Here is a 27,503-nt window from a genome sequence, read left to right as displayed (position 1 = left end):
AATTGCACCTATCATCTATGCAAATCTTTTGGAAATTATGCCCCTGCTGAGACACAATGAAGTAACTGAACAAACTTCTGCAAACATATCAATACAAGCATGGTCAGAGAGCACAAGTGCAAGGTTTCAACACATGCTTATATGAAAAAATAATCAGCAGGTAAAACTACCATGTGCGTTATCACTGGGTCTGATGAGCACATTTGAACCAGTGATGAACGATGAAAAAGCATCTCCTCTGGAATCTAGTCCTATTAATTATTGTTTCAGAAAAATTATTTGCATGTAATATGAAACCCCAAATTAGCTGCCTGCATGAGATTATCATCCTCAGCTCAATCAGTTGAACAGTGTCATCAACTCTGGAAAAGCCAGGTTGGATGATTTTAAGTTTATGGTGAACAAGAAGCCTTCCCCTCAACAGCTAACTGTAAGAATGAAAACATTTTCAAATTAGAGGTTTTTTTGGGTTTTACCTTTTTAATAATAATAGAATTATAAAATCAGAATGTAGATGCTAACCTATGTTCCTTTAAGCTCTGTAAAACCCCTGTCATCTTTGCATATTTACTGATGTGCTTTGTGTTTCTCCTCCTGTCAAGTGGGTATGATGCTCTCCCGCCTTACAGGGACTTCTGAAGCTAAATTCATTAACATCTGAGATCTCTTGAGACAAGGCAGTACATCAAGGCCAACATTTTAAAGGGGAAATTAGACAGGAACTAATTATAACTTTTTGCTACCGGTGGAAGCTATAGCTTCTGTTTAAAAGTATTTTTGAAAGACAAAAAACCTCAAGTGTTCTCTGTATTTCCACCTCTGTCTGTTAGGGAACCGAGCACGGCTGCATTAGGACACTACTCAGTACTCACCACAGCGACATGATCCCAGTTCCTGCTGTACTAGCTCCAGTTTTGTTTGGCACTGGAAGCATCGGCGTCTACTCTTCTGTTTGGATCGACTGGTTTCTTCAGGCCTGTCATTACTGTCATCCAGTAGCCGTGGCCGTTTCACAGGAGAAGCCTCACTCTCCGACTGTGAATCTGTTGTATTCACAACAAATATTTTAGGAAACATATTAGAACTTCCTCGGTGAGGCATCCCTTTGGGCAGACTGAAGGTATATTGCTTTCAGCTGGGGTCACCACCAAGCAGCATGATACTCCCCGTTCTATTGCATATACACATTTTCTTAACAATCAAAATGAGCATCAAGTAAAGGACAAATTACCATTGTTCCCTAGAAGAACCCCTCCTGCTGGCAATTACTGAATGTAAAATGAAGTGATTAGCTTCCTTCCAGCCATGGCTGGGTCATATAGAGATACATGTAGAGTACGCACCACCCTAACAATTACAGACTTCATCTGTCATCTCATTTAGTTTCTCCTGTGCACCTTCTTTGTTCTCCCTGCACAAGTAGGCTGCTGATGAAAAGCAGCTGAAAGCAGGTTCAAACTATTTCCTCCCTGGGCAGGAGGGAGATTTTTAAGGCACAGCATGTAAATTATATCTCTTATGACTGAAGGCAATACACGAAAGCACCATACTGTGCTTCCCTCTCTTTCCACATGGATAATGATTTAAATTAAATTAGTATACACCAATACAAACCTAAACAAAATAAGCCAAACTTGTACATGCAGGCTATAAATTCAAAGTGCTCAGCCATTTTTAAAGAATTAGTCAGAATACTACCTGCATTAATAACTTAATAAATTTCAATTTATAAGAAAATAGCATGTGGAAAGCCTTAAGAAGTTCAGGATATGTTCAGGATAATGTTACTTCATGTAGCATAGTACCTTCCCTGCTTCCTTTTTTTCTTTTCCTTTTACACTGGACAGTATAATGGACAGGGCTCAAGAGTAGCTCATGAAATGCACATTACATTACTGACTGGAACGTGGGATGCCCAAACCTTATTTTTGCAGCACGTCAGAGGCAATGGATTTCAGCAGATCTGCCACTCTGCAATCTGAGTCAGGTCAGGCTAGCAAAAACATTTTCTCTTCCTAAACCTGGGCATAGCAGAATCAGTTCTCCATTTCTTTTTAATAGAAGCTGCAAATACATTTTACCCAAACCGTACTACAAATTAAACTGTTTGTGGTACTGTTGCAAGGGAACTGCTGAAAGCCATTACTGCAATCAGCCAGTTCCAGTGCAAAATGGTGATCAAGGAAAAATAAAAGCATTAGTTCAGTTAAATCCACTTTGAAAGGACATCAACCCAGCAAGTACCAAGAGAACTATATCCTTTTGGCAAGGCAGTAGACTATTGGTTGTGTTTTTACCTTTATTTTAAGTTTTCATTGTGTGGTGTCCTGTGCTTACGGAAGACAAGTCTATGTTAGTTGTCCTGAGTTAGCCAGGAAAAGATAACTGCTGTGGTTAAAACATCGCCCATCTCCTTATTAGTTATATGATCTTATCTGATCCACTGCTTATCAACACCATGACTTTCCTTGAGCAAACAGCTAATGAAGTCAGACCAGGAATACCTGCTAGCCTCTCCCTCCAGGGGACACTATTAGCTTTCCCTGGTTCCTCATACACAGTATAAACTAACCCACTTTTCTTACCTGTGTTTCAGACCTTGTCTCAGAGTGTTTTTCCAGTTGTTGAACTCCCACTACTACAGCCATTACAAATATACAACTTGCCTTACTTGGGTCTACTCTATTCTGTCATAGTGCTCTTATGATATGCTGAAAATGCCCTCCTCACTTTACCGTGAGAACAAAGTCTTGGAATCTCACATTTCACAGAGAAGTGAACTGTTTTCTGCAGAGTATATGGGTGATGTTTTTATTAATCTACAATAATTTTATCTGATGTGTGCCTTTCACCTTACAAAATACATCTATTAGGCCTAAACATTTGGTAGGTAACATACTCCACCTCTACACGCTTGGCTGTGCAGGAGCCTTGACAAGGAAAAGTAAGTAGTACATAATGAATTATTACAGTTATAGAGCAACTAGTCCTGTCTTAAATTAAATCTCTGCAGAAGATGATCCAAGAGAAAAATCCTCTGAAAAAACTGCCCAACTCTCTGAACCGAGATCCCAACTCATGCAACAAGGGATATCTTATGGTCCTATCCCCCAGACTCTGGTTTTAGAGTGCCTGAAGAGCAGGCTAGCCTTGAATGTGGTAGGGTGCACCTTCAACAGGCAGCTTGTGTACTGTAACCCAGCAAAAACCTATGCCAGCCCACCTTGCTGCCAAAGGTGGGGAACGACATGGTTTGTAGTTTATTCATTACTCAGAGACAGACGCAGTGCTGTGTTGAAATAGCTACCTCCCACACATCTTTCCTTCTGGAAACATACGCCACTCTGGTAGTTGTCAGAAGCAAATCTGGCATTCTGAATTAAGTCAATGGAAACCATAGTGGTCTGCTTATAATAAAGTCCAAATAAGGGATTCATGTGTATGAGTCACCCAGTGTCTAATCAGTTAATGAAGCCATGTGCTTTAATGAGAAAAATAGCTACCCTCAGTCAGGCTAGTAGTCCTATAATTAAAATATTTAATTTTACATTTCCTGTTAATTGGTAATGACTAATTGAATATTAACATAAGTTGGTTAATATGATAGAAATTAAAATTTAGGTATCTCATTTTTTAACATGCGTATCTTTTTGCCGTAATTTAAACAATGTTAACACCGAGGTAAGAAGCCCCTCGGGGACAATACCAGCTATCTGATGCCTGGCCGCACAGCACCTTGAACATGCAAACCCAAGCTAATATGCATTAAAAACCAGACCAACAGTACACATGCTTACATCTTCTCATGGGCAAGTACAAAGGGGGGAGAAAGCATAGATCAGAACTCAGAACTTTCACATTCAGTCCTGCAATGCATGTCTTCCAGATCGCGTTGCCTTCCGCAATACTGACACAAGCGATACAGAACACAAAATAAGTCTTCCAGCACCTGGAATCTTGCAACATTAAATCAGAGATCTGATAGCAAAAGGAAATTGTCATGCATAGCTTTACTACCTGCATTGCAGAAAAAAAACCTCAACACCCTAGGAACAGGATGAAGTGCTGCAACTAGACACATGAGCAAATTCTCAGTGTCAACTATTAAACAATCAAAAATGGCTACAGAGAAGAGGATTGTTTCAGTAACTGACAGTGGCTTTCCTTAGAAGGATGATTCGTGCAACAAGAATTACTTCTTGCTCTGTCTTTAAGAAACATTTTCCACAGTCAACTTGCATATTAGCATTACACCTAAACCAACAAATACCCAGTCTGAGGAAAGAAAAAAGGAAGAATAAAGAATGCTTTCCTTGTGCTTGCAGATGTCAAAAATCATAAAACCTTTCTGTAGAAATGAAAAAAAACCCCCAACAATAGAGATGAGATATCCCCAAAATTTCACAAAGAAATTGCTCAGCAGAGTAACTGCAACTGCCACAATCCCACTGCAGTTTTATTCTGGAGTTATGAAAGAAGGATACTTCTATATCTGATGATAGATTCTTCTAATTGTGGTGACTCTGCCAAACTCCCATTTGAAACAGAAGCAATTCAGCTGAGCAAGACACAAACTAGAGGCTTGTCTGGAAACAACAAGCAGAGTAGTGTTCTTAAAAATTCTGTTGTCTCGGACAGAAACTCACATTTGTTCCTCACTGTCACTGTTCTCGTCTTCATAACTCATGCTCTCCCCTCAAAATTTGCCAAATAAATGATGTCAGAGCTGAATCCCACTCTTAACTCTCCTGCCATGGAGGAGTTTGCAGGCTGCATGTACATGGCTTCACTAACAATCATGACGGCTCCTCTGCGGTATTTTGGGGAGGGGGTGGGACACTAAGCCCTGCAGAGACATGGGCTGAGAAAATTTAACAGGGAAGGAAGAAGGAAGGAAGAGATGGGAGAGTAGTAAGAGAAAGAGGAGCTCTCCTCTACTGCCACTTGCTTCAAGATTGAGAGGAATCTGTTTAATCTCTGGTTTGGTGACAGCTCTTGAGGCTCTCAGGGTTTTGTTTTTTTTTTCATTTCATAAAGAGCCCCTCACGCTGGCAGGCTGACATTTATGATCTCAGCTGCCTGTGAAAACACCAGTAAGAGCAATAATTAATGAACCCTCAAACATCACTGCCATCTCCTCTGAAACTATTTTAAGGGAAGCTTAAGCTGTTAAAACCTCTGTCCATGAAGAAACTTGCTCAGTCACACACAATAACTACATAACAGGGATGAACTGAGGATGAGCAATATCTTGTTGCCAGTTTCTAGTTGATCTTTTTTATTCCCTTCATTATTCCATTTTTAGCTGAGGCATTACCTAATTCCCTCCTTGTTGACTATGCATTAGAAATTTCATCTACAGGAAACTGCCTTGTTACAAATCTTTCATATCACATTTACCAAAGTCATCATTTAAAATTGTCTCCTCTACTTCAAATGAACCTAAAATTAACGTAGCTGTTCCAAAACCCATCTGCTTGTTGACTATTAATGAAGAGACAGAAAGTCAAGATTAACATCTTATGAGCCAAGTTTGACAATTGTGACCACCTCAGTTCCTCCCTGTTGCTGTGTAATGTTGTGGAAACAGTTATTTTGAAACTGATATGTACACTGAGACAATCACCTTGCCCTCTCACACAATCCTGACTGCATCTCAAAGCTGCATCAGAAACCTAAGCACACATCACTTTTGGAAGCACTCATGCTCATAAGAAATTAATTTCTTTTGTGAATTCACCTCAATTTTTCTTAAAACGCTACAGATAGATGTCTCAAATTCTTGCATAAACCCTTTTGTAACAATTAACATGCAATCTCTTTTCTAGGATCATTGCAGTGCCTTTAGCATCACCATTTCACTAATTTATTTTTTCCCCTCCACAGAGTTTAAAAGTAACTGCACTAACACTCATAGTCCCTATACCATGTGGAGTAGGGAGACCACACAGGAACAGTTCCTACAGAACTCAAGTCCCGTCAGACACTGCTTTGTCTCAGGAGGCTCCCTGTGATATAATTCTGGAGACTACAAATAAGCCCCAGAAGTTGCATTACGGAAGTTATTATTTCTCATCAATTACCAAAACCATTCAATAGTAGTTGTTTCCAACTCTAATGAGTAAAAACAACTAACCAACAAAAAAACCCAAAAAAACAAAAACCCAAAAAAACCCACAACTCTTAGCCTGTTTTAGATACTTAATTGAAGGCGTTGCTGCAAGACATTCCAAATGCAAGACATTACTGATGTGCTTCAAAATCTGCCAAAAATTCACCTTCCTGCTTTGCAATTGAGATTAAGGAAAAGGCTTGCGCTACAGTGACTTAAAGTGTTGGGCTTTTTTTATTTTTAATGAACACTAAAAGAATCCCTCAAGAAATGAAATTTAGCGTTCATATTGCTTTGAGTGTAAGCAGAATTTTTGAGCTCAATAATAGCATAGCTTAATTTCCCCAAATGAGAGTTGGCACATGATGCATGCGTTGTGAGGAAAGCAAAGGAACATCAGACTCGTGTAGTACCAAGCCCTTTGCTAGCACAGCAATAACAGGCATTTGTAAAACACAAAGATGAACACTCCAGAGCATCACAAAACTTGTGTACCCAGCTAACTGACAGCATGTCTTAGAGCACACAAGTCCAGTGCTATACTTAAGCAAATACACTGCATAACAGCACAGGACTGTGGCTGAGCCCAGGGGCTCACCAGCCTAGGGGCTCCAGCTGACTTGAATCCGGACAACCCGAAACACTGACAGGGCAAGGTGGGTCCCCTGGCCACCAGTCACCCCCCAGAGCAACCTGAGGTGTAGGGGCTGCCAGCCACAGCTGCAGGTCACTTCAAACTGGGACACTGATCTGCACTGTGGCACACACCGACCCCCTCCAAGTATTCACCTGCCCATTTTCATAAAACCTGTGTGTGAGATTAGTGTGTTCAAAACCATGATACCTTTTTGAAATTTGATTAAAATAATCCAAGAGACTCATAAATTATTGCAGGACAAACTATGGGTGCTTTATTTCCTTAGGAAAGCCAGCAGCTGCCCTCCATCTCCAGTGGTTTATGTTCATCCACCTCATTTGTGTTTCTTACCACCAAACTTCAAAACTTAACACTCTCTAGTTAAAATTTTTAAAATATCTATATACATATATACGTATGCATGTGTGTGTGAATAAGTATTAATGCATATATTACTGCTAGCATATTATTTCAGAAAAACATAAAAATGCGGGAGCATAACCACACATAAACATATAATTTTAGTAACATTCCACTTACACATAAGAAAACACTTCTTTTACTGTTGGGGAGACCTGACACTGTCACAGGTTGCCCAGGGCAGTTTGTGAAGGCTCCATCCTCAGGGGTGCTGAAAACCTGACTGGACACGGCCCCCAGCCTGTTCCTCTAGGTGACCCTGCTCTGGGCAAGCAGGTTGGACCAGACGGTCTCCAGAGGTCCCTTCCACCCTCAGCCACTCCGTAATGCTGAGATTTATGGGTGGGAAAATAAAAAATAATAATAAAAAAATTTATACACTAACTCCTTCCTACCACTCATAATTTTTGTTTTCCCCTGAACCTGTATTGTTGGTGTTACCATCCATCAGGAAGTATACTGTACTGCAGCGTAACTTAATGAGGCTCTTAACTACCAGCTCTAATGAAACAAAGGGATGAATCTAGTGCCAGGAACACAGATGAATGAAACATACATTGAAAACTGTACAACAAACAGGGAACTATATAGGCTACTGCATGCATTTTAGCTAAGTGTGAGAAGAGTGAGAAGTGTGAGAATGCCTATGATCCTTTCTTGTCAATACATTTTACAATTGCTAAATTAAGTGAAAAGCTAATTGGTTTTCATCTCATATTTAGGCTCCTATACTACATATGTTTTATAGTTAAAATTCTTTAATTACTCCCCCCTATATTTTCTGATATCTCCAAGTCTTTGAGTTAATAAAAATGTTCATTTGTTTCTCAAACATTTTTATTTATATACCAAATTGATGCAAACAAGTACATATTTAAATGTATTCAGGCACCTGTACTGTACGGTTCCTTTGGTGGATTAACTTAGGGCACTTCAATTAGTTGAAACACTTCCTGGGGCACTGGCCACTCCTATTGCTGCTGACTGAAAGAAGAACCTTGTCTATTTAAGAAAACTAGGCGAATGGGGTTCCTTTCCTGAATTACACCAATGGGCCAAGTCTGTAAACCCCCGGAGCCCACAACAACAGATGAGTTTGTGAAGAGAGAAGAGGCTGGACCACCCTGTGGAGCACTTGGCCTGGTGCTTGCTGTCCATCTCTTGCTACAAGGGTAAACAGCCGAAGAACACGTTTAAAAACAGCAGCTGACAGCAAAATCATACACAGGTAGCAACTGCAAGTGTCTGCAGGCACAAGACTGAACTCCCGTTGTCTTGATTACTGGGGGCAATTTATGCACTATAGAAGCCTGATTCTGTTCTATTCTAAGGATATTAAGGGAAGCTGGTTTGAATGGTTAAGTTTTTTTAAATAGCTGACAAACAGCATCTCGAGCCCTTCATATATTCAGGCTATTATAAAGAACGAACCTTGAAAGGGCCAGGAGACAAAAAAAGACCACAGCACTAAACTCACTAGTTTTCAAAAAGATATTTTACAGGTGTCAATTTGAACTTGTTTTCTCATTATTAAATCATGTATCTTCGCGGCATGTGGTTAGGGTTGGGAGAGGGATAAAGGCAGATTCTGGTGACAGTGAAACCCAGAGAACAAACGATATCCTAAATGGCCTGAATAATCAGAACAAGATTAATAAGTGAAGGAACAATGCACAAATACAGATAGCTAAATGGAAGAAAAGAAACACAAGGAGGACGAAAAAAGCTGTAACAGGGAAATATACGTGATGAAAAAGTTATGAGGGCAAATCATGGACATCCTGGCCATTCCACAGCACCTGAAGACAGCTTGTTACTATTCAACTACATATTTACATATATGAATATGTATGTACAAACATTAAAAATAAGCTTACACTGGTTCTGATAAAATGGAAAATTCTAAAGCATTCAGCAGTATCGTAGTTTTGTTTTTGCTGACTTTAATGACAGCCCTCTTATGCTTTGTGAAATTCTCTAATATTGGATTAACAAGAGTAGATAATGCCATAAATATTGCATATGCGCTAGTCAGCTCAAGAGTGCATAAATAAGCAGTGTTGCTCTGCTTCAAAATCCTAGTAGTATACTCCAGCTATGTTCTCATCGATCAGATGGTATACAGTATTCAGGAAAGTAATTCTTCAAACTAATAGCCTAAAACCACTTCTATACAGAAACTACTTGCTCTGTTATTTTTCATTCACATACCAAGTTTCTTCTAGTACATCCTTCCCCCCATTGCTGTAATGAGGGTTTTCCAAGGCTAAGACACAGATTCAAAAGAGGAATTGTAAAGAACTCTTGCCTGCTAGCAGTGAAAAAAATTTTTTTCCAGTATTTATCTTTTAAAAAACTTATTTGTCATTAACTGTAGAACCTCAGTGATGCCATTAGCAACAGAAATCTTGCAATAAGAGACTGTAATTCCAAGGACTGTGAGTGATTTATTTTAAGGAAAAAAACTAAGAACTCTTGTATTTTGATAAAAATTTTACTGAATGCATTAAGAGTAGGTTCTAAAATGTACAGCTAATCCATCTTCAAAATATACTTGGTTGTGATTCAGTTATTTTAAAGAAAGCTTAAAATTCAGTTTGTATTTTGATTGTGTTACCTTTTCTAGCAATTTTTGTGGGGAAAAATCAACCAGCCCTGGCATAGAAGACAGTTTCTGTACACCTGATTGCTGCCTACAGTACATCAGAAGTCAGGCTGGTTTACTGGGCAGCTCCTACTGCTTTGAACGGAGATATCTGGGAAGCATCGACATGAACCTGAACCAAAGACCAGATTTACACAGAGGGAGAGCTAGAACAGATCAATGAAACTCAGAGGATGCAACAGTACATGCACTGTCTTGTATCTTATATCCAGCTCTTTTTCAACCCTCCTTGCTCCAAGATGTTGGTCTCATTAGTTATTCCCTGTAGTTTATGTTACGGAAAATAACTTGGAAAAAGAGGTAACTTGTTTGCAAGTCAGTGAACATACAAATGAAACCCCTCACTTTGTAAGATGATACACCTCCCCCTGCGTATGCTCAGCAGACTTCAGCATACTTCCAAGAGACTCTAAAATTACTGCCATATATTTTTAAGGCCCTTATGAAAATTAATAGCTAAATGGAAAATAGTCAAAACTTGTACTTAAAAGCTGTCTGATGCTGTCGGAACTCATTAGTCAGAATAGAGGCCTTCACCAAGAGTCAGATGAAACCTCACATCAAAAAGTACAGCAGCAACAGGATCATGCATTTAGCTCCCTGCACATTACATGTGTTTTAATTAAAAAAAAAAAAAAAAAAGCAAATTAAGTGGCTATGTGTTTTTAAATATATTTCAGGCCAGTTATTTAATACTGAACTTGTTAAAAAAACCTTCAGTGCAATGAAGTTAACAAATTTAAAACTATAAAAGGCTGTGCATCATTGGCTGAAACACATTGGTAAGAAAGTTGTCTGATCTGTACAGATCAGATCAAGGTGCTGACTGCAACACACTGAGCTAAAACCAATTCAATTCTTCAGCTGCCAGGAGGCAGAGTTCCTCACAGATCTGAAGTTAATGATCTCAGCTGTTCTTTATGGCATTCTCCATATTGTCTTGCCATTGGGCAAGCCCAATCAAGATTAAAGCAAATCCTGAACTTTCCCAATCCTGTTCCAATATATAGTTTTATTACATTTTAGGAAGAAGGGGTTGTAGGTGGGAAATGTAAGATGCGTAACCCTGATTTCCTTGCTCTTGAAATTAATAGAGATATGGTTTATTAAAGCTGCAATGAGCTGCAATCTTGTTACTTGGGAATGGCTTTCCAGCAGTCTGTGGGCGAATGCCAGTAATGAAAACAAGGAATTCAGAGCTGCTGGGAGCATACTGCCAAGTAAGCTTAATAGATGTATCTTCTCTAACAGTAACTAGGTACCTACTGTCAAAGCTCAGTTAACTGATCACAGAGATCCTGATAGTTCTGAAAACTAAACGTGGCATGAAACCACCAAAAAAAAAAAAATAAATTAAAGGTAAATTTGTTTCATTTTAAGCAAAATACAGATAAAGAATAAAATATTTACTCCTCTGTTTCAACAAATTTGAAGATAAATACTTTGTCGTAATTCCCTAAGACTTCAATACAAAGATGTCATATCTGAATTTTAAAAGATAATGATCTTAGAAAACATACAATTTTGTATTTGGCAAGAAATTCCCAGACTAGACTGAAAACCAACTATCAGACCATACAGAAAAAGCGGTGAGAAAGTGATAAGGACAGCAGCACACATTTTTTCAGAACTGGAGAGTATCTTCTTTACTGAAGCACACTTTGCTTATCCTGCTCATGGCCACCAAGAACCCTGCTGCAAAGGCTGTTGTCACAGCTCTTCGCTTTGCATTGGCAACTCTCCCACCTTTCCAAGAACCCCTCTGCTGGCTCTTCTCTGCAACGCCTGAGGCACTAAACGCTGGCCTGTACTTCTAGAGCCTGCCTGCCCCAGCTCTCATTAAGTGCCATGAACGATACTGAGGTTAGACTAAATACCTTTAATCACTCAGATCATATTAGTTTTCTGTTAGTGTCATTGAAAAAATTAAGTTGGAAGTGATTTCTGGGGGTCACCTAGGTCCAGCCTCCTGCTTGATACAGAGTAAACATCAGAGCTGGATTATGTTGCTCAGGGTCTGGTTCAAAATGTTCAAGAATTTTCAAAGCCTAAGATTTTGCAGCCTCTGTTGGTACCTGTTCCAGTGCCAGCTAGATGGGAAAAATGTCTTCCTTTGATCTTCTGGCTATACTCTTCCCAGCACAGCTAATCCAGAGAGAGCATTTACTATTCTCCTACCATCTGGTGCTGCCTTTAATTCAACATGCAAAATAATTTTCCTACTGGCTTGCAATTCAATGTGAACTCCTCCAAAAGATCATCCTGTCCTCTTCACTTAAGCACAATTTCCTCAAAGTTGTTCTATTTCGAATGTGGACTTTTCCATAATAGGATTCAGGATATGGAAATGAAAACAGACGAAAAATTTGAATCAAGAGCAGCAAAAATAAATAAAGACAAGTGAAAGCTGAGGAATGGACTTACAAGTAATCAAAACAGTCGTAGACAGGTTATTTGGTGATGTAAGAATGAAAAAGGAAGGTTCAAGGGCATATCTGAACAGCACAAAGGATAAGAGAGAAGAATTTGGGTGATTTAAGAGGATAACTAAAGGTAGCAGGGTTTTAAGTACCTGGAGGATGTTCTCTATTAGGATGTTGGACTTGAAAATTTTGGCACTGAATGAACTGACAACATGCCAGTGATCTCAGATAGCTGGCAGCATTATGAGGTACACAGAGATGTGTGCCTCAGCACCTGCTGGGAGGTTAATACAGGCCAGGAGACCCTTATTCCCCATCCACATATACATTTTGATTACTATTTTTAAATTCTGTTGTACTGGGGTGGTTTTTTTTCTCCCCACAAGGAAGGAAAAGCTTGTTTCTCATAACCTATGCACCCCTGTATAACCAAAATCTACTTAAATTAGTACATATTTCTGCCATTCACACTAGCATATGTCAAATCCCACTTTCTGCATGAGGTACTGTACTATTTTCAGCTGGGGTAGAGTTAATTTTCTTCCTAGTAGCTGGTATTTTGGCTTTAGGATGAGAATCATGTTAACACACTGACGGTTTAGTTGTTGCTGAGCAGTGCTTACAGTAAGTCAAGGACTTTTCAGCATCTCATGCCAGCGAGGAGGCTGGGGGACACAAGAAGTGGAGAGGGGACACAGGCATGACAGCTGACCCCAACCGGGCAAAGGAATATTCCATACGGTATGGCATCACACTCAGCATACAAAACTAGGGGGAAAGCTGGCAGGAGGAAGGCTGCTCGGGAATGGGCTGGGCATTGGTTGAGTGGTGGCAAGCAATTGTTTGTCTTGGGTTTTATTACTCTCTCTCTGTTTGGGTTTTTTTTTTTTTCTTTTTTTATTACAAGTTTTTATTATTATAGTATTTCAATTATTAAACTGCTGTTATCTCAACCCCCAAGTTTTCTTACTTTTAACCTTCCGATTCTTTCCCCCATCCCACCAGGGTGGGGGAGTGAGCGAGTGGCTGCGTGGGGCTGAGCTGCCGGCTGGGGTTAAACCACAACAGGTAGCTAATTACAGAGACACACTGGTACACCACACAATCCTCTGTTACAAGGTCTTCCTGTCATCTTTAGAAAGGATGCACTACTAACACAGAGATCATATATGACTGCCTTACTTGCTTTTAAGAGAATTAATCTGAGAACAGTTTTGCGGAAGACAATGTTATAAAATGGGAAACATTAATAAGCATGTAAATGATAGTATTCGTCTATTTATCCTATTCCATAACAGTAATTTTGTTTCATTTCTTAACGCCAGCAAACCTTTCATGAATGACTTCAACAGACTGATTAGAAAAAAGGAGTTATTCCTAAGTAGGAATTACTAGCACATTTTATAAACATCTTCAAAATATTGTAAGTATTTCTAATTTATCTATACAGCATGTGAAATAGGGCTTCTACAGTCACATCACATTTTTTGTGCCTTTAGCCACTTCAACTACCCAGCTTCCTCACTTCATGAACAATGCAAAGGAAAAAGAACACCTGGGAACCAGTGTGAAAGTTAATTTCAAAGAAACGCCGACTATGAAAAGGATGAGTTTTCATTCATCTCAGTTTAGTGTACTTTAACACAGGCAGATCTAAGTATTCCTGTCCTAATACCATAAGATGATAGAAAAATAATCTATTTATTTTATCTCGGCTGTACTGAATAGACAAGGATAGGAGTCACTGTTTTCACATGCTGTCATGCTGTTGCACACCTTTTCATTTCTTGATGTTGTATTTTTTCCACTACTCAGAAGAAAATTCTCTTCAGAAGTGAACAGCATGAGTGATTAATGTATGAACTATGAAGATGCTTGCAAAACTTCTCTTTAGATTAAAGCAAGTACAGGCTAAATTTCAAGGCTTTTCTTTCCACTTTATCATTTAGTAAAGAGATGATTTAGATGTCTAGCACAGAAATGTGCTAGACTGTGATAGATAAAAGATCAAGAAAGACTTTTTTTTGTGAATATTACCAATTATTGTGTGCTAACAAGCTCTTAAAAACCTTCCCAGGAACAGCTGAAGTTTTTATAACTCAGAGGCAAGGATCATCACAGCTGTAGCTGACTTTTAACAAACTTTTTGATATACTGACCCCAAACCCATCTCTTTGGATTCACCAACCACACTGGTTATAACACACTTAGTCTAAAATGCACGGGATGCATTTAGTGTAAAAGATCATTCAGGTGACCATATCCACTATTTTTAATGAATGAGGGTGATTTTGCAAAGTTGAACAAGGTGATAGTGAAAATAAATCCTACAATTGCAGCAAGTCCTTAGATTTGTTTACAGATATGACTATTATGATCCTTACCATTAGGAGGATTTTAACCTACAATGATCGTAATATTTTGAGAAGGCTCTTAGATAACCAGTACTGGCAACTAAGGCAAAGTATATGTGGAAAAAAAGCAAGTGAGAGATATACTCAAGCTCCTTTGAGCAGGAGAGGAAACCAATCTGTCCATCCAGATAGATATGAAAGCACAGAACAGATAATACAACACATCACAGAAATAGGCAATAAGACGAGATAGTAAAAACCCATCAACACACATCATCTGATCATGGTAAGATGTCATCTTCCAGCCTCTATTAGCTCTTGCCACATCAGTACAAATCCCAGGCACTTTATCCTGTTTATAATTGCTGATGAGCAGTAATAAGGCCTCCATGCCTCAGCTCCTGTCCGTTCCACTTCACCGCCCACCTATTAGGTTATAACTTTTATTTACAGCCTTGCTTGATGTACTGTTCTATTAGTACAGCTGGAAACTGAGCGGGGGGGGGGGGGGGGAGGAAAAAAGTGGGAAAAAAAAAAGTGTCCCTAATGGGCACTGTTATTGCCAAGGCTGGGTGATTTATTCTGCTGCTCAAAGTCTGTTTCCTGTTGGTGAGAGAGCTCCAAGGAGGCTGGATTCCTAACACAATGCCCTCCAGAAGTCAAACACTAAAGAACACCTTAAAAATCCCTTGAAACACCAATGAAAAACATACCTCAGTTGTTTTAATGTTATAAACCTCATTCAACAGTCTGTTGTACGTATTTTGCTCAGGAGCTTAACACTTCAAAGCAGTATAAAAACAAACAAACAAACAAACAAATCTAATTAGTGGTATACCAGGTCTTTTTGTCCTTACTCAACACAAAGACTGAATAAAAATGATCATACAAAAGAAATGATTTCTTGGTTTTGGCTGCGGCTGAAAATTTGTGTACTTCTGTTTCCACAGCTTGCCCTTTCCAAAGGCTGCCCTCGTGACTGTACAGGTTCAGCCTCAACGCATTGAGATTTCTGGCACTGCTATGATCAAGCACACACCTTCATAGAAGGACATCAATAAACCCGAAACTTAGAAAGGACCATACACCTGCTTAACTGCTTTGCTCAAGCAGTGGAACGTTACTTGCATCTTCTACACTCAAATTTTAAACCAGAAAAAGCAGAAGAGTAATGAGACAGATACCGTAATCTTGTACAATATAAATACTACCACACCCATCTAGAACAGATATCCTCATAAAATGTGAGCTATCTGCACATATACCTACACAAAATATTAAAGATGCACATATCTGATGAACTGCTACTGAGAAATAAAGTACTTAAAAACTCACTGACTCTACGAATATGATGAATGAATTGATTGCATCATTACTGTATTTTATCTTCCTGTTTCTACTACTTTCTCTACTGCACAATTAAAAGTTAACTGAGCGCACTCACACAGTTCCACCAATTTTTTCTGGGCTTCTTTAAACTGCATGAAAATATTTTCAAATCTGGCTGTTTAGAATTGCATATTAAATCATCATTAAAGTTGTACAGCAGAGTAAGAAGAGTAATATGCCACTTAGTACTGCACTTTCATGACACAGGCACCCAACATAAACGGGATCTGGATGCCCTGCTGACTAGAGTGAGCCTCACAGTAGTATCTGCCATCAACCCTAAGATTACCTAACCATGAAGAAACAAATCAAAATACCTAAGAAGCTATAGAGTAGGCCACACAGTCCCATCTTCTTTCCTACAAATATTTAGACTGCTGGCTCTCAAAAACCTTTGGTGCATCACCCAAACTAATGATCGCAAGGCTTTGTTCATTGTTTTCTTTATAATCCTTGTCCTATGGGCACACTTTGGAATAGAAATACTTTTTACCACAGCGATGATTGTGGTGAATGGGAAGAGGAAAAAAACTGCTATATGGTGTCATAATACAATGTTTTATCTGAACAGCTCCTCCAGCACACAAGTTGACAAGGGCATGAGGTAAAAACTGGGGGTTTTTTTGTAAGAGAACTTTTCCTGTGTCTTGGCAGATCTATTGTTTTGATCTTTCTTCAATGGTTACATTAATGCTAATAAAATAGGAAAGGTTTATGTCTTCTGTAATATCCTCCCGATAGGAACCTGCACACAAGAAAAGTAGGTCAAATTTCTGATTTTCTGTCTCAAGTGCTGATACATGGCAGACGTCAGGAGAAAACTACACTTGAAGGGGTGGGGGGAAATTACACAGATGAATTCCACCAACACCAAAAATTCTTCCTTCAAAGGTCTTCAAAGCAGAAGAAATGTAGAATACTTACAGAAAAGAGGCTTATATACAATTCGTAGTATTGACAACTATTGCTTTGATCACTTAAATAGCTTCCTAAGAAAGGACACTAAGCTGAAGTGAATGTAGTGTGAAAGAATGTGCTGGGTTTGGCTGGGATAGATTCATTTTTCTTCACTGTAGCTAGTATAGGCTTATGCTTTAGATTTCTGGTTAAACCACAACAATTATTTACCTACATAGTCTGCTGCTTATGCCTGAAGATGCCACACCATTTCTCAGTAATATTTTGTAGCCAATGTTTTCCTGTCAATTCCCATATTTGTCTGGATTCCAAAATGCAGACTTTGAAAACATGGCAATTTATTTTAAAAATGGAAGTTTGCCGAAATGTCAAGCTCTGCAGAAAACTGTAACTCCTAGTAACAGGTTTACTGGGGACAAAATATGCAGATCACTAAGCAAATAACATTAAAAAAAATTTGAAAGACTGGGAAAAATTGAGGTAATATAAAATCATTAGGTTTAGTTGAGTGAAGATGAGATTTGTGACATCAAATTAAGATGATCTCCTTATTTTCTTGCTAGACACACCACATGATTGACATAAAGCATGTAGGGACCAAACATGAGCACAAACCTACTGAGCAAAGTTAGCCAACCGTATTGTGGATATATTTCAACATGTCTAGTAGCTTCATCTGCTTTATACTAAAGGAGCTTTTACTGTTACCATTTGACACCCCAAATAGTGGACTTACTTGCCTTTTTGCTAATCACAAGCACATTTTTTAAAATATTCATAGTAGTTCTCTCAGTTTTCAGTATCTATAGCAGCACAGAAAACTTTTAAATAATGCTGCAATGAAAACCAGAGTTAAACATTACAACAGCTAACGTATGATGAAAATACAATTTAGTAATACCATGAGCAAAGCAGATTAGTTTTCTAGGGATACAGTGGCAAATATTCTGTCTTGTTTAGGCACACCTCCATGGCTACATAGAAAAGAAAACCTACAGTCTTCCTACTCTGGAGAAGCTGAATCCTGTATCTTCCAGTGCCAAACAGAGTTCTTTGGCAAACAACACTCACAGCATTGTCACAGATTACCATGCATTACTTGAGAGGTCTGCACTTGCACCAAGCGCAAGGCAACGTACCTTCTCTTTAACCTTCCTTCAGTGCAGACGAAGCCAACTTGCATCATCACACATTTGCTGCAAGCTAACAACACGCATATGTAGAATAACTACAGTTCAGCTAAACATACAGTAACTTGAAACACTTTTTGAAAGAATGACTTCAAAGTAAATTTACCTTGAACTCCTGAAAGAATAAGAGCCCTTAATCAAATAGGAGTACCCTTGCTTTCTGCACGCTCAATACAGCTCAACTGGCACATAAAATGAAAATACAGGCAAAAATTATTTTGGAAACACAGCCTGCTAAAGCATTACTGCTACCTAGATGCCTGCCACTGCCACTCCACATGAGGTTATGGCTTCCCACAGTGGTGCTGGTGGAAAGGATCGTATGAACTCTCCTTAATCCATGCAAAACCAAAGTCTGAATAAGCTCTAAGTCAATGTGGGTAACCTGGCTGCCTGCCTGAATGACTGCTCACATGATTCTTTGCGACAGATCTGCTGCAGAAGCAGCAACTTCAGCCTGGCAATGACCTAACACATCACTACTAATGCTGGCCCTGTGAGAGATTATCCATGTACCCTCCATCTAGAAATAAAGTCATCGAAAGGACCCAGAGCAGGTAAAATTTAGTCTCAATGCAGACATCAGCTGTCTATACTGCATCTTCAACTGAGGAAAGTCTATTTACTCCAGGTTTCTTTCTGCTCAATACTTTGCGTTTAAAGGGGGGATTTCCAGAATACTATTCACAATCATTAGACTTAAATCAAACCAATTGCTCCTGTATGCCTGATGTTTACAAAGCTTAACCGAAACCATAGTATATTTATGGAATTACGTTTAACAGGACTCTGAGATGAACTAGTTGCCATACAAATCCTTTTGTATATATTTGTATACATATATATACACAGAAATATATACATTTCTGACAGCACTACAACAATACTTTCATTTGGCATTCACCAGATTTAGTGATATACTGACATACGGACATTCACCAGATATACTACCCTTGACTATTAAACTATAACCATACAGCTACGTATCATACAAAATCTAATCCCTTGACCCCCACAAAACACATACCTGAGTCACAAGATCTTTTGGTTGGTGTGGTTAACGAGGCATGAGCTGTACCTGTGCATGGCCCACCTGGAAACAGAGAAGATCATATGTCTCAAAATACCACTTACATTTAACATTTACAACCACATGAAGATTATACTTAGGAATGTAAAACGCTGAGCAGCACTTGTCTTTGGAAAGCGCATATGGAAGCAGTCTACTATTCTCAGTATTTCTTTCCCAGTCAAATCCGAATATGTCTTGCACTGAAAAAATAGATGACAAGTTGGGACAAAAAGACAAGTTATGTTATACTTTATAAATATTTCAAGAGGCAGTTTTAGGCAAATACGCACTGTAATTGCAATTTTTCCAACATTGACAAAGGTACGGTTTATGTCAGAACAAAACTAGAAACCTATCAAGGAACGCAAGGGATGAAGTGATTGCTTCCCTGATGTCAGCAGAAACCTTGTCACTGACTCCAGTGAGATAACGACTTTGCCTCTTATCTTGTTCTCATTATGTTTTCAAAGTGTGGCACAAGCACATGCTAACAAACTCTTTCCATGGTGAAGTTTTTTTTTGTTGAACTCTGGACTCTTGCCCACTCATCTGGTATCTGCTTGGTAGTAAATGGCTTTCTGGCTTTTTTCTTAACATGCATCATCGTTGAAGAGTTCTCCAGAGATCTTGTTAAAATAGCAACCAATTGAGTGTACTCAGCGACTTGCAGTAAAAATAAATAAATAAAAATAAACTCCATACAGTGATGCCAAACCAAATTGATAGTAGCATTACCAGTGGTAACAACACATCATAGCTTTGCTAATTGGATATTATAAATTGGATGATGCTAGAGAGTCTGAAATTAAGTTAGATCTAGTAGAGCTTGGCTATCAAAATACCAATAATGAAGTTTGCACTGGACTGCTCGTGATATACTAGTACTATTCTGGCAATGCAACAGAGCTTAGTATGACAAGATAACCTTAAACGTAAGTCTTATGCCCTGAAAAATATTTTTTCCCTTAATTTTTTTTCAGCCTTTGCAGTCTGGAAAGCAGCACTGTGGCTTTGGCAATGTTTTTCTCTTCTCAAATATTTTCAAGTCTGCTCTGCTATTAAACTGTACCCTTCTGCTTCTCTCTGAGATGCTCCCCCTTCAAGTTGTTCTTTCATTTCTTTCTTTAATAAGTATCAGGTCTTGGGTAAATTTGTCTACCCTGTAAAACTCATAGCATTGTAACACTATGAAAAAAGAAAAGAAGCTTCTGCAATTGGAAAGGAATGATGTGAGGGAATTATTTTGGTGCTTTTGATTTCAATGAAATGCACTTGGGAGCACGTGTTTTCAGTTTTCCAGAGAAGGCCTGATAAACTTCCTGAGTTTTCCTGTTCTCCTAAAAAGTCCCTCAGGCAACATACACTAGTTTGTAACCATGGAACAGGTAATCTGTAGAGGGGTAGTCAGAAAGGCCAACGAGCTGGTATTTGGGCCACTCAGCAGGGCAGAAGTTACAGTTGCTGCAAGGGATGGATTTTGCAGGCTGTAAGGAGGGAGCTGGTGAGAAATGGCTGAACTCCACATCTAAGTGGAGGGGACTGGTGGGCCTTGCTGCAGAGTCAAGTCTGCACATGAGAAGAGCCAAGCTTGCTTTTGCAGCGAGGGGGACAGGGCAGCTGGGGTGGGTGCCTTCTCTGCGCCAACAGGAAAGCACACTGGATGGACAGATCAAGCATCCCAGTATCACCATGTTTGTGCTGGTCCAGGCTTGAGAGCACTAGCAAGCAAAAAATATTTTGCAATAACCAGGAATGGTCAAGTAAGCTCAAATAATCTTTTACAACCTTTTTCTAAGCTCAAATATAAAAAATGAAAATATCCTCTTGATCTATGTCAGTAATACTATTGTAAAGGGCTCAAAAAATGCCTAGTCCAGGGTTTGGCACATTTGGGAAGAAAATCAGTATTACAACAGAACCCTCACCAAGTTTTCTATTGAAACCTTTTGGATATTCAAAAAATTACACAGCAGGTCTGTTAAGTCAGTCTCAGTTTTCAAAGACCAAGTATATAGTATTTGGTTTCAATAAAGACTTTGTGTAAACAATATATACAAAAGGACATGGAATATATCAGGAGATATACAACAGAGTATGGAATTTCATTGAACTGACTTTAGACCACAGCTGCCTCCGAAGATGCAGCGGCTCTTCTTTAAATAATTGTAGTTACATTCTCCCAGTTTTCACTGAATAGACATTGACAGGCATCATCACCATGGACTATCAAACAAGAGTAATCCTTGCAATTATTGTACTGTAAATATTTACACTAGTTGGTACTTCCAGCACCCTGTTACTTCCAGCATCCAATTTAATATGAGATCTTTATTTCCCACTCTAAAATACAGGACATTGGTATGTATTCTGAACTTCCCTGTGTCAGAGTTTTTCTTTTATTTAATCTTCCCTCATTAGGTATTACTTTCATATAGCTTTCATTTGTATAGCACAGCACCAGAGTTCCACAAGAATATCTTGGTATTTGCATGCATGTATACCTGTGCCTAACAACCAGCAAAGGCAGCACACTCTCTGCAGCACTTCCTTCTGCTACTGTTTTTCTTCCTCCGTTAAAAATGTCATACATAATTCAATACTAGGTAGTACAGGTTTGACTGTGCAATTCTACTTGGAAGTTATTATGTTGAATCTTTTGGTATATATAACGGCTAATACAGGCATCCTTGTATTATTTGAAACAGGGCAGTGTATTTCCCACAGTTTTTATAAAATTTCTGCATGAAAGAAAAGAGAAGTCAGATAACAGTACAGCACCAGTCCTTCTTAGCTATACACATAAGTAGGCTTATAATTTAGCATGATTTGGGATACATCTGTATCTTCATTTCCCTTTAAACACTTATTTTTTGGGGATTTAACTGTGGTACATAAAACACTTCCATGCACAGTGAAAGGCCACATGTCTAGCTTCTAACACAACCCACAGGGCTGTAGACTGCTATTTCTTTTTCTCAGCACAAACAAGAGATTAACATGGAAGAATACAGGTATCTTTCTACCCTCCATCCCATTAACAGATTAAACAATAGCTTCTGCTCCTATTTTTTTTCCAGTGCATGGTTCCTGACATTTGGAACTGCTCTCTCCTCCAAATGAACATAGACACTGCTCAGCAATAATGTAGTTGCAAGAGAAGATGATTAAAAACACAAAAATATTGAAAGCTACTGAAAAAATTAGGAGAATTGTGAGAATCACCAAGTTTGCAAATGCAAACACAGAATTAATAAAGGGCAAAACAAGATCCTTTAACTCAAAAATTATCATATATTAAAGCAAAATGTCTTGTTAATGTAGCTGCTATGTTTCTGGCCTCTGATATGCCTAGCTTTCTGGAACTTACTGTTAACTGTACTCTAAATATATCAATTTGGAAAAACAGGTTCAAAACCAGTTTCTCTGCTAAGTCTCCAAAGTAGTAAAATTTTATGTATTACCTTTCTAGATAGGTTAATATTGTTATTATTTACTACTATAACTTCCATATGTTTAAATTGACTTTTAGAATGCCTTTCTGCATTGTCCGCCTCCCCTCCTGAAAGACGGGAACAATTGCCAAGCACCACCTGTCCTGCAGGACATACCCTGAGCCAGGGTAACTTCTCGTTTCCCCTTCCTGAAGTCTTTGTAAAGTGAAGTGACTCAGTCAGAACGCCCTGTGCAGCACAACACTAGGGTAACCCCCTCTCCTTGCTGTTCAAGGACATGCAAAGTTCAGAGAACATGTGTCAGGTATACTTGAACAGTGCTTGGAAGCACTTACTGAGCAGTGAAAGAGATAGAATGGAGTGAAACAAAGCTCGGCACAAGTGTACAAAGCCTAAGATTAAAATAACACACTGAAGCAATGACAGTTAACACAAAAACTGCTAACCAGATAATGAACAAACACGAAAAGTGAAGGAGCCTGACGCTCAATAACACTCGCTCACGATGACATAAGCACACCCAAACACCACTTTGAGCTTTCAGTACTGTGATGGTTCCTTCCCAGCAAAAGCACACCAACTCCCCACATGCAACAGGCTGGAAGAGGGGTAACAAGTAAGAGCTGAATTTCCTTGGACAGCAGTGTTGTAGCCAAGACAGGGAGAATTTCAGGGCTATTTGCAATACAGGAAAGAACTCACCTTTGGAAACCTGTCCAAACCAGTAATCTAGTTATGCATTTCTTGAATTGGTAGAGACATAATCTAATTAATCTACACAACTGAGTTTGAAAACAGTCATTGATTACAAACACCAATACATAAACAAAGAGGAACATAAATCTTTACATTCAGTCTGCACAGACAGGATACAATCTCTTTAAGGAAAAAAGAAAAAAAGAACTTTACAGCACTTAAGAACTGCTTATTTGCCGCAGAATTGGCAAGCTGCATGATAATTTAAGTGATGTAATTACTAAAAAGATAAGAGGATTATAGCACACACCATTGCATACTTTTTAGAATCTAGTTTTACAAATCTGCCATTATTTACTTTTGTGGTACTTTACCTACATCAAGCTTTTGGAGAAAGAAGTGAAACCTGGACTACTTTGCTGCTGCTGAATGGCTGGTAAATTTAACAACTGTAATGAAGTAAACTGAAACAGGAATCAGATTCCACTTTTTTTCCATGCTATCATCTCACTTATATTTCCTTATTTGTAAAATTGACATGATACTTTCCTGCTTTCTAGATGTAAGTTGAATTGTAAAAATCTGCTTTTGAAACCAGCAGCTAAATTATATTTTTATAAATAATTTTTATGTAACCTTGATAGCTGTGCAGCTTTAACTCACATTTTTCTAATGTGACTGTGTTTCTGTTTCTGTTTCATGTTCCATGGGGTCTTTTCACTTTAATAAACGGGACCCTAGGATACACTGTCTACTCTGCAGTGTGAAGTGACTATAAATCAGAGGGAACAATTAACAGTGGTACTATTCTGCTGGTCTTTATTATGTTTCAAAATTACCATGCCACAGACGTGGAAAGAAGTGTTCATTTAATAAATCTATGTGCCGGATCTTTGCTTAAGATGTTACAAGAACCAGAAACGTTCTTTAATGAAACTGGGACTTTAGGGATTAGATTGAAACTTACAGAAAGATCCTCACGCCATCATAAGACAAGGAAGGCAACACTTCTACCAGTCACTGTTGTTCAAATTCCTAACTGCCTATGTTTTGTACTGGCATCTAATTCTAGAGGCACTTCTCAAGTGACAACTCAAATAGCCCACAATTCAATATGGCTTGATATTTGAAAGCATTCTTTCAAATTCCCAGACAAAAAGTGTTTGCATCAATACTAAAAAATAAATGCATATTTTGTGATTAATATTCAAGAAAATCCAATTTTGATGATAATCCAAACGAAGAACTGAATTACTATTAATTTTAACATTAAAAACAGTACCAAAAGCCTATTTGTACATATCATCTAATGAAAACAAGACTAAAAAAAAATTCATTACAATTTAAAACACCTTTTGCTATTACCTAACTCAACAAAATTAAAAGCCTGAGAAAATAACTAGTTATTATTCTGTGGCACAGAATTCCAGAGATGCCTGTAATATCAAAAACCAGCCAGGTGTATGTTCTATACTAGACTAGAGGTGTGTCCCCTCTTGCTCTGATACAAGACTTAAAAAATTGAGTACAAGAAGAAAGAACACATGACGATCTTTTGAGTTGATAAGGATAATTAGTTATTCATCATCACCATGACCTAGCTGCAGCTTTACCAGCTATGTTTGGGTACAAGTTTAATTGCAGTATTAAATCATGCAGGTCAGCTAGGCTAGTTCTGTAGCTCACCATAATTTGAAAAGTTACTGTATTCTTTTGGATCAGAGAAAAATGTACAATTCACTATCAGAATAGCTCAGGTCAGCAACAAAGCAAATTATTTTCTACAGCCATCTGTTACAAGCAAGACAAAAACAGGCAAGTAGCTAGGTCTTTTTGAAAATGTAATACTTTATAGAAGTGGGTATGCATATAACTTTTAGTCAGAGATGAGTCAGAAAACAAAGTTCACCATAGCCAGAATTAGGAAAAAAGAAAAAAAGACAGGATGTACAAAACTGACTCCTACGGCAATGAGCAACTGAATTCTCAAAGCCAGGACATTTCGAAATGGATAGCATCTAAGAGCAATTGTCATTTTAAAAATCACTGTCCTTACTTAAAAGGCACAAAATGCAATTAAGGATATCACAATAATAATCCAAAATACAAAATATTTTCAGAGCACACATAAGAAAGCTGTCATCTCTGACCCTGCTGACAAACCCAGGCAAAATGCAAAAACTGTGAAGTCTTTCTATATTGGTAGAAAGCTTTTGCATAGTGTCAGAAAGAAGGCCGTTCAACAAAAGCAGAAAGAAAAGTGCCCTTGTTTATCCAATTTTCATAAGGTTATGTTGAAAAAACTGTAATTATTTTTTAAATCCCCAAAATAGAAAAAATACAATTATGTTTCTAGTACTATAGCCTATGTAGCTTTTTACACAGTCATGCTTCATCAAGCCATGGAATTCAGAGTATAAATATCCAATAGGTGCAGTAGAAAAAACAGTCTCTCACCTTTCTGCCAGAGACCCTTTACAGAGGCCTGGTGCGTGTGTCTCAGATGCAGCACATTTCATGAACATAAAGTAATTTCACCAAAATACCTTGACAATCAGGGGTATTTCAGGGCTTGCGATGCAGGCAAATACTTAATAAAATAATGTTTTAAAGATTTTTTCAAACCTGTCTTGCAAATTTAAGTGTTTGAGATGAACTAATGATGTTTTAAGCACTTAGCTTGACATGCAGTGGTTCAAATTCTGGAGGGTATGCAGTAACTAGCCAAAACTTACAGACATTCAGTCCTAAAAATTCATATTTGGGCATTTAAAATTCAGCGTATGTAGAGGTAAGGTATGGTCAGTAATCATCCCCGTCTTTCTGGGCTGAAATTGCCAGTAATTTTTTTTGACATTTACAGCAATATCTCAGATCTTTATGTTTCTTCTTATAAAGTCTTCCACGTAGAAATGTAGAGCGCTCAACTCTTCTAGAAACATCAGATATTCCTTTTGTCCTTCTTCAATTGTGATTGTTGCTATCTCAAGGAGGCCAGTAAGAGTTAAGCACATAATTAAAATAAAATCATGCCAAGCAAAGCTAAGAACTACTGAAATATCAAATCTGATCCAGCTGCCAGCATCAGAGTTGTTCACATTGACATTTCTCCTGTCGCATAACAACACAGTTAGTTTTAAACCTGCACAGCGCCAGCTTTAGGTCCACTCACACAGAAAAATGTGACAGCCCCAAAGAAAGCAATGAAGGCCTGAAACTAAGCAAAATTATTCCATGCACAGCGTGACCTTTTCTTTACCAAAATACACAGAACCTTCCTTAACAAGATAGTTTTTTTAAAGAGTGCTAGTGGCTGGAGGTAGGGAAAGAAAGAAGTGAAGGCCATTGTCAAATCTGTTTTTTCCTGTCTGTTAAAAATACACAAACCCCCTGCCCACTCAATAAGAAAAAGAAATCTTTGACAGAGCAACCAGCTCATATGGTGACTGACACTGAAAAAACTACCAGTAGGACCTCCGAAATGAAGAGAGAAGATGAAAAGAAAAAATGATAATAGATGTAAACTATACAAGAACTTGAAAAGAGAAACATCTGCACATAAAGCAGCAGCAGAACAAAAGTTGGACTGATCTAACCGTCTGTTAAGAAACAGATCATTAAAATTCATGCAAATCTAGATCTAGAAAAGCTATACTAATATCAACATACTCCTTGTCTGCAAAAGTTTATTTCAGAACACTTACTGCAACTGATGAGACCTGAAGGCTCTGGATAGAAAACGGCAACTCAAAAAGTATATGTGGAGGAAAAAAGTAATAGAATTCTTTAGAATGTTAATGCCCCTCTAAATTGCAACAGCATTTTTTTGAAATTGGTGACAAGTCATACTTCATAAAAACAAAACACAAGTGAAGGAGGGGAAAAAAAAAAGTCATGAAGCTTGAGTCACTATCCCTGGGCATAACTCTTTAACACATTTTTGCTCATTTTAACTGTAAGACTGAGAACTAACTTTCCTCTACTAGGGGGAGAGTTATTAATCAGCAAAGAAGCCACTGGGGTTGGTGATTGTTCTGGTCTGAGGGTGGCGGGAGATGGAAAGTCACTACAACCTAGTTGTGTATACAAGACAGGAATGCAAATGCAACTCTCACATAAAATCAAAACAGTTAACAAAAAAGGCAGAAATACTTGCGCATTGCCAAACTGAACTC

The 27,503-nt window shown here is 38.3% G+C and overlaps 1 protein-coding gene across 4 annotated transcripts in view; it reads right to left on the bottom strand.

Moving 5' to 3' along the window:
* The window catches only part of ZFAND3 (zinc finger AN1-type containing 3), a 152,056-nt gene that overhangs the window by 27,147 nt on the left and 97,406 nt on the right, over window positions 1–27,503 (bottom strand). For all 4 annotated transcript variants that reach the window (XM_040611660.1, XM_040611657.1, XM_040611658.1 and 1 more), the window contains 2 exons: window positions 19,136–19,201; window positions 873–1,043 (listed from right to left, as the gene is read on the bottom strand). In XM_040611660.1, the coding sequence (XP_040467594.1) occupies window positions 873–1,043; window positions 19,136–19,201 (237 nt within the window). The remainder of the gene's footprint in view (window positions 1–872; window positions 1,044–19,135; window positions 19,202–27,503) is intronic.

Source organism: Falco naumanni, chromosome 12, assembly GCF_017639655.2.
Source record: "Falco naumanni isolate bFalNau1 chromosome 12, bFalNau1.pat, whole genome shotgun sequence".
Lineage (NCBI taxonomy): Eukaryota > Metazoa > Chordata > Aves > Falconiformes > Falconidae > Falco > Falco naumanni.
Note: the sequence above shows the minus strand (reverse complement) of the source record. Positions and strands in the feature narration are given on the sequence as shown.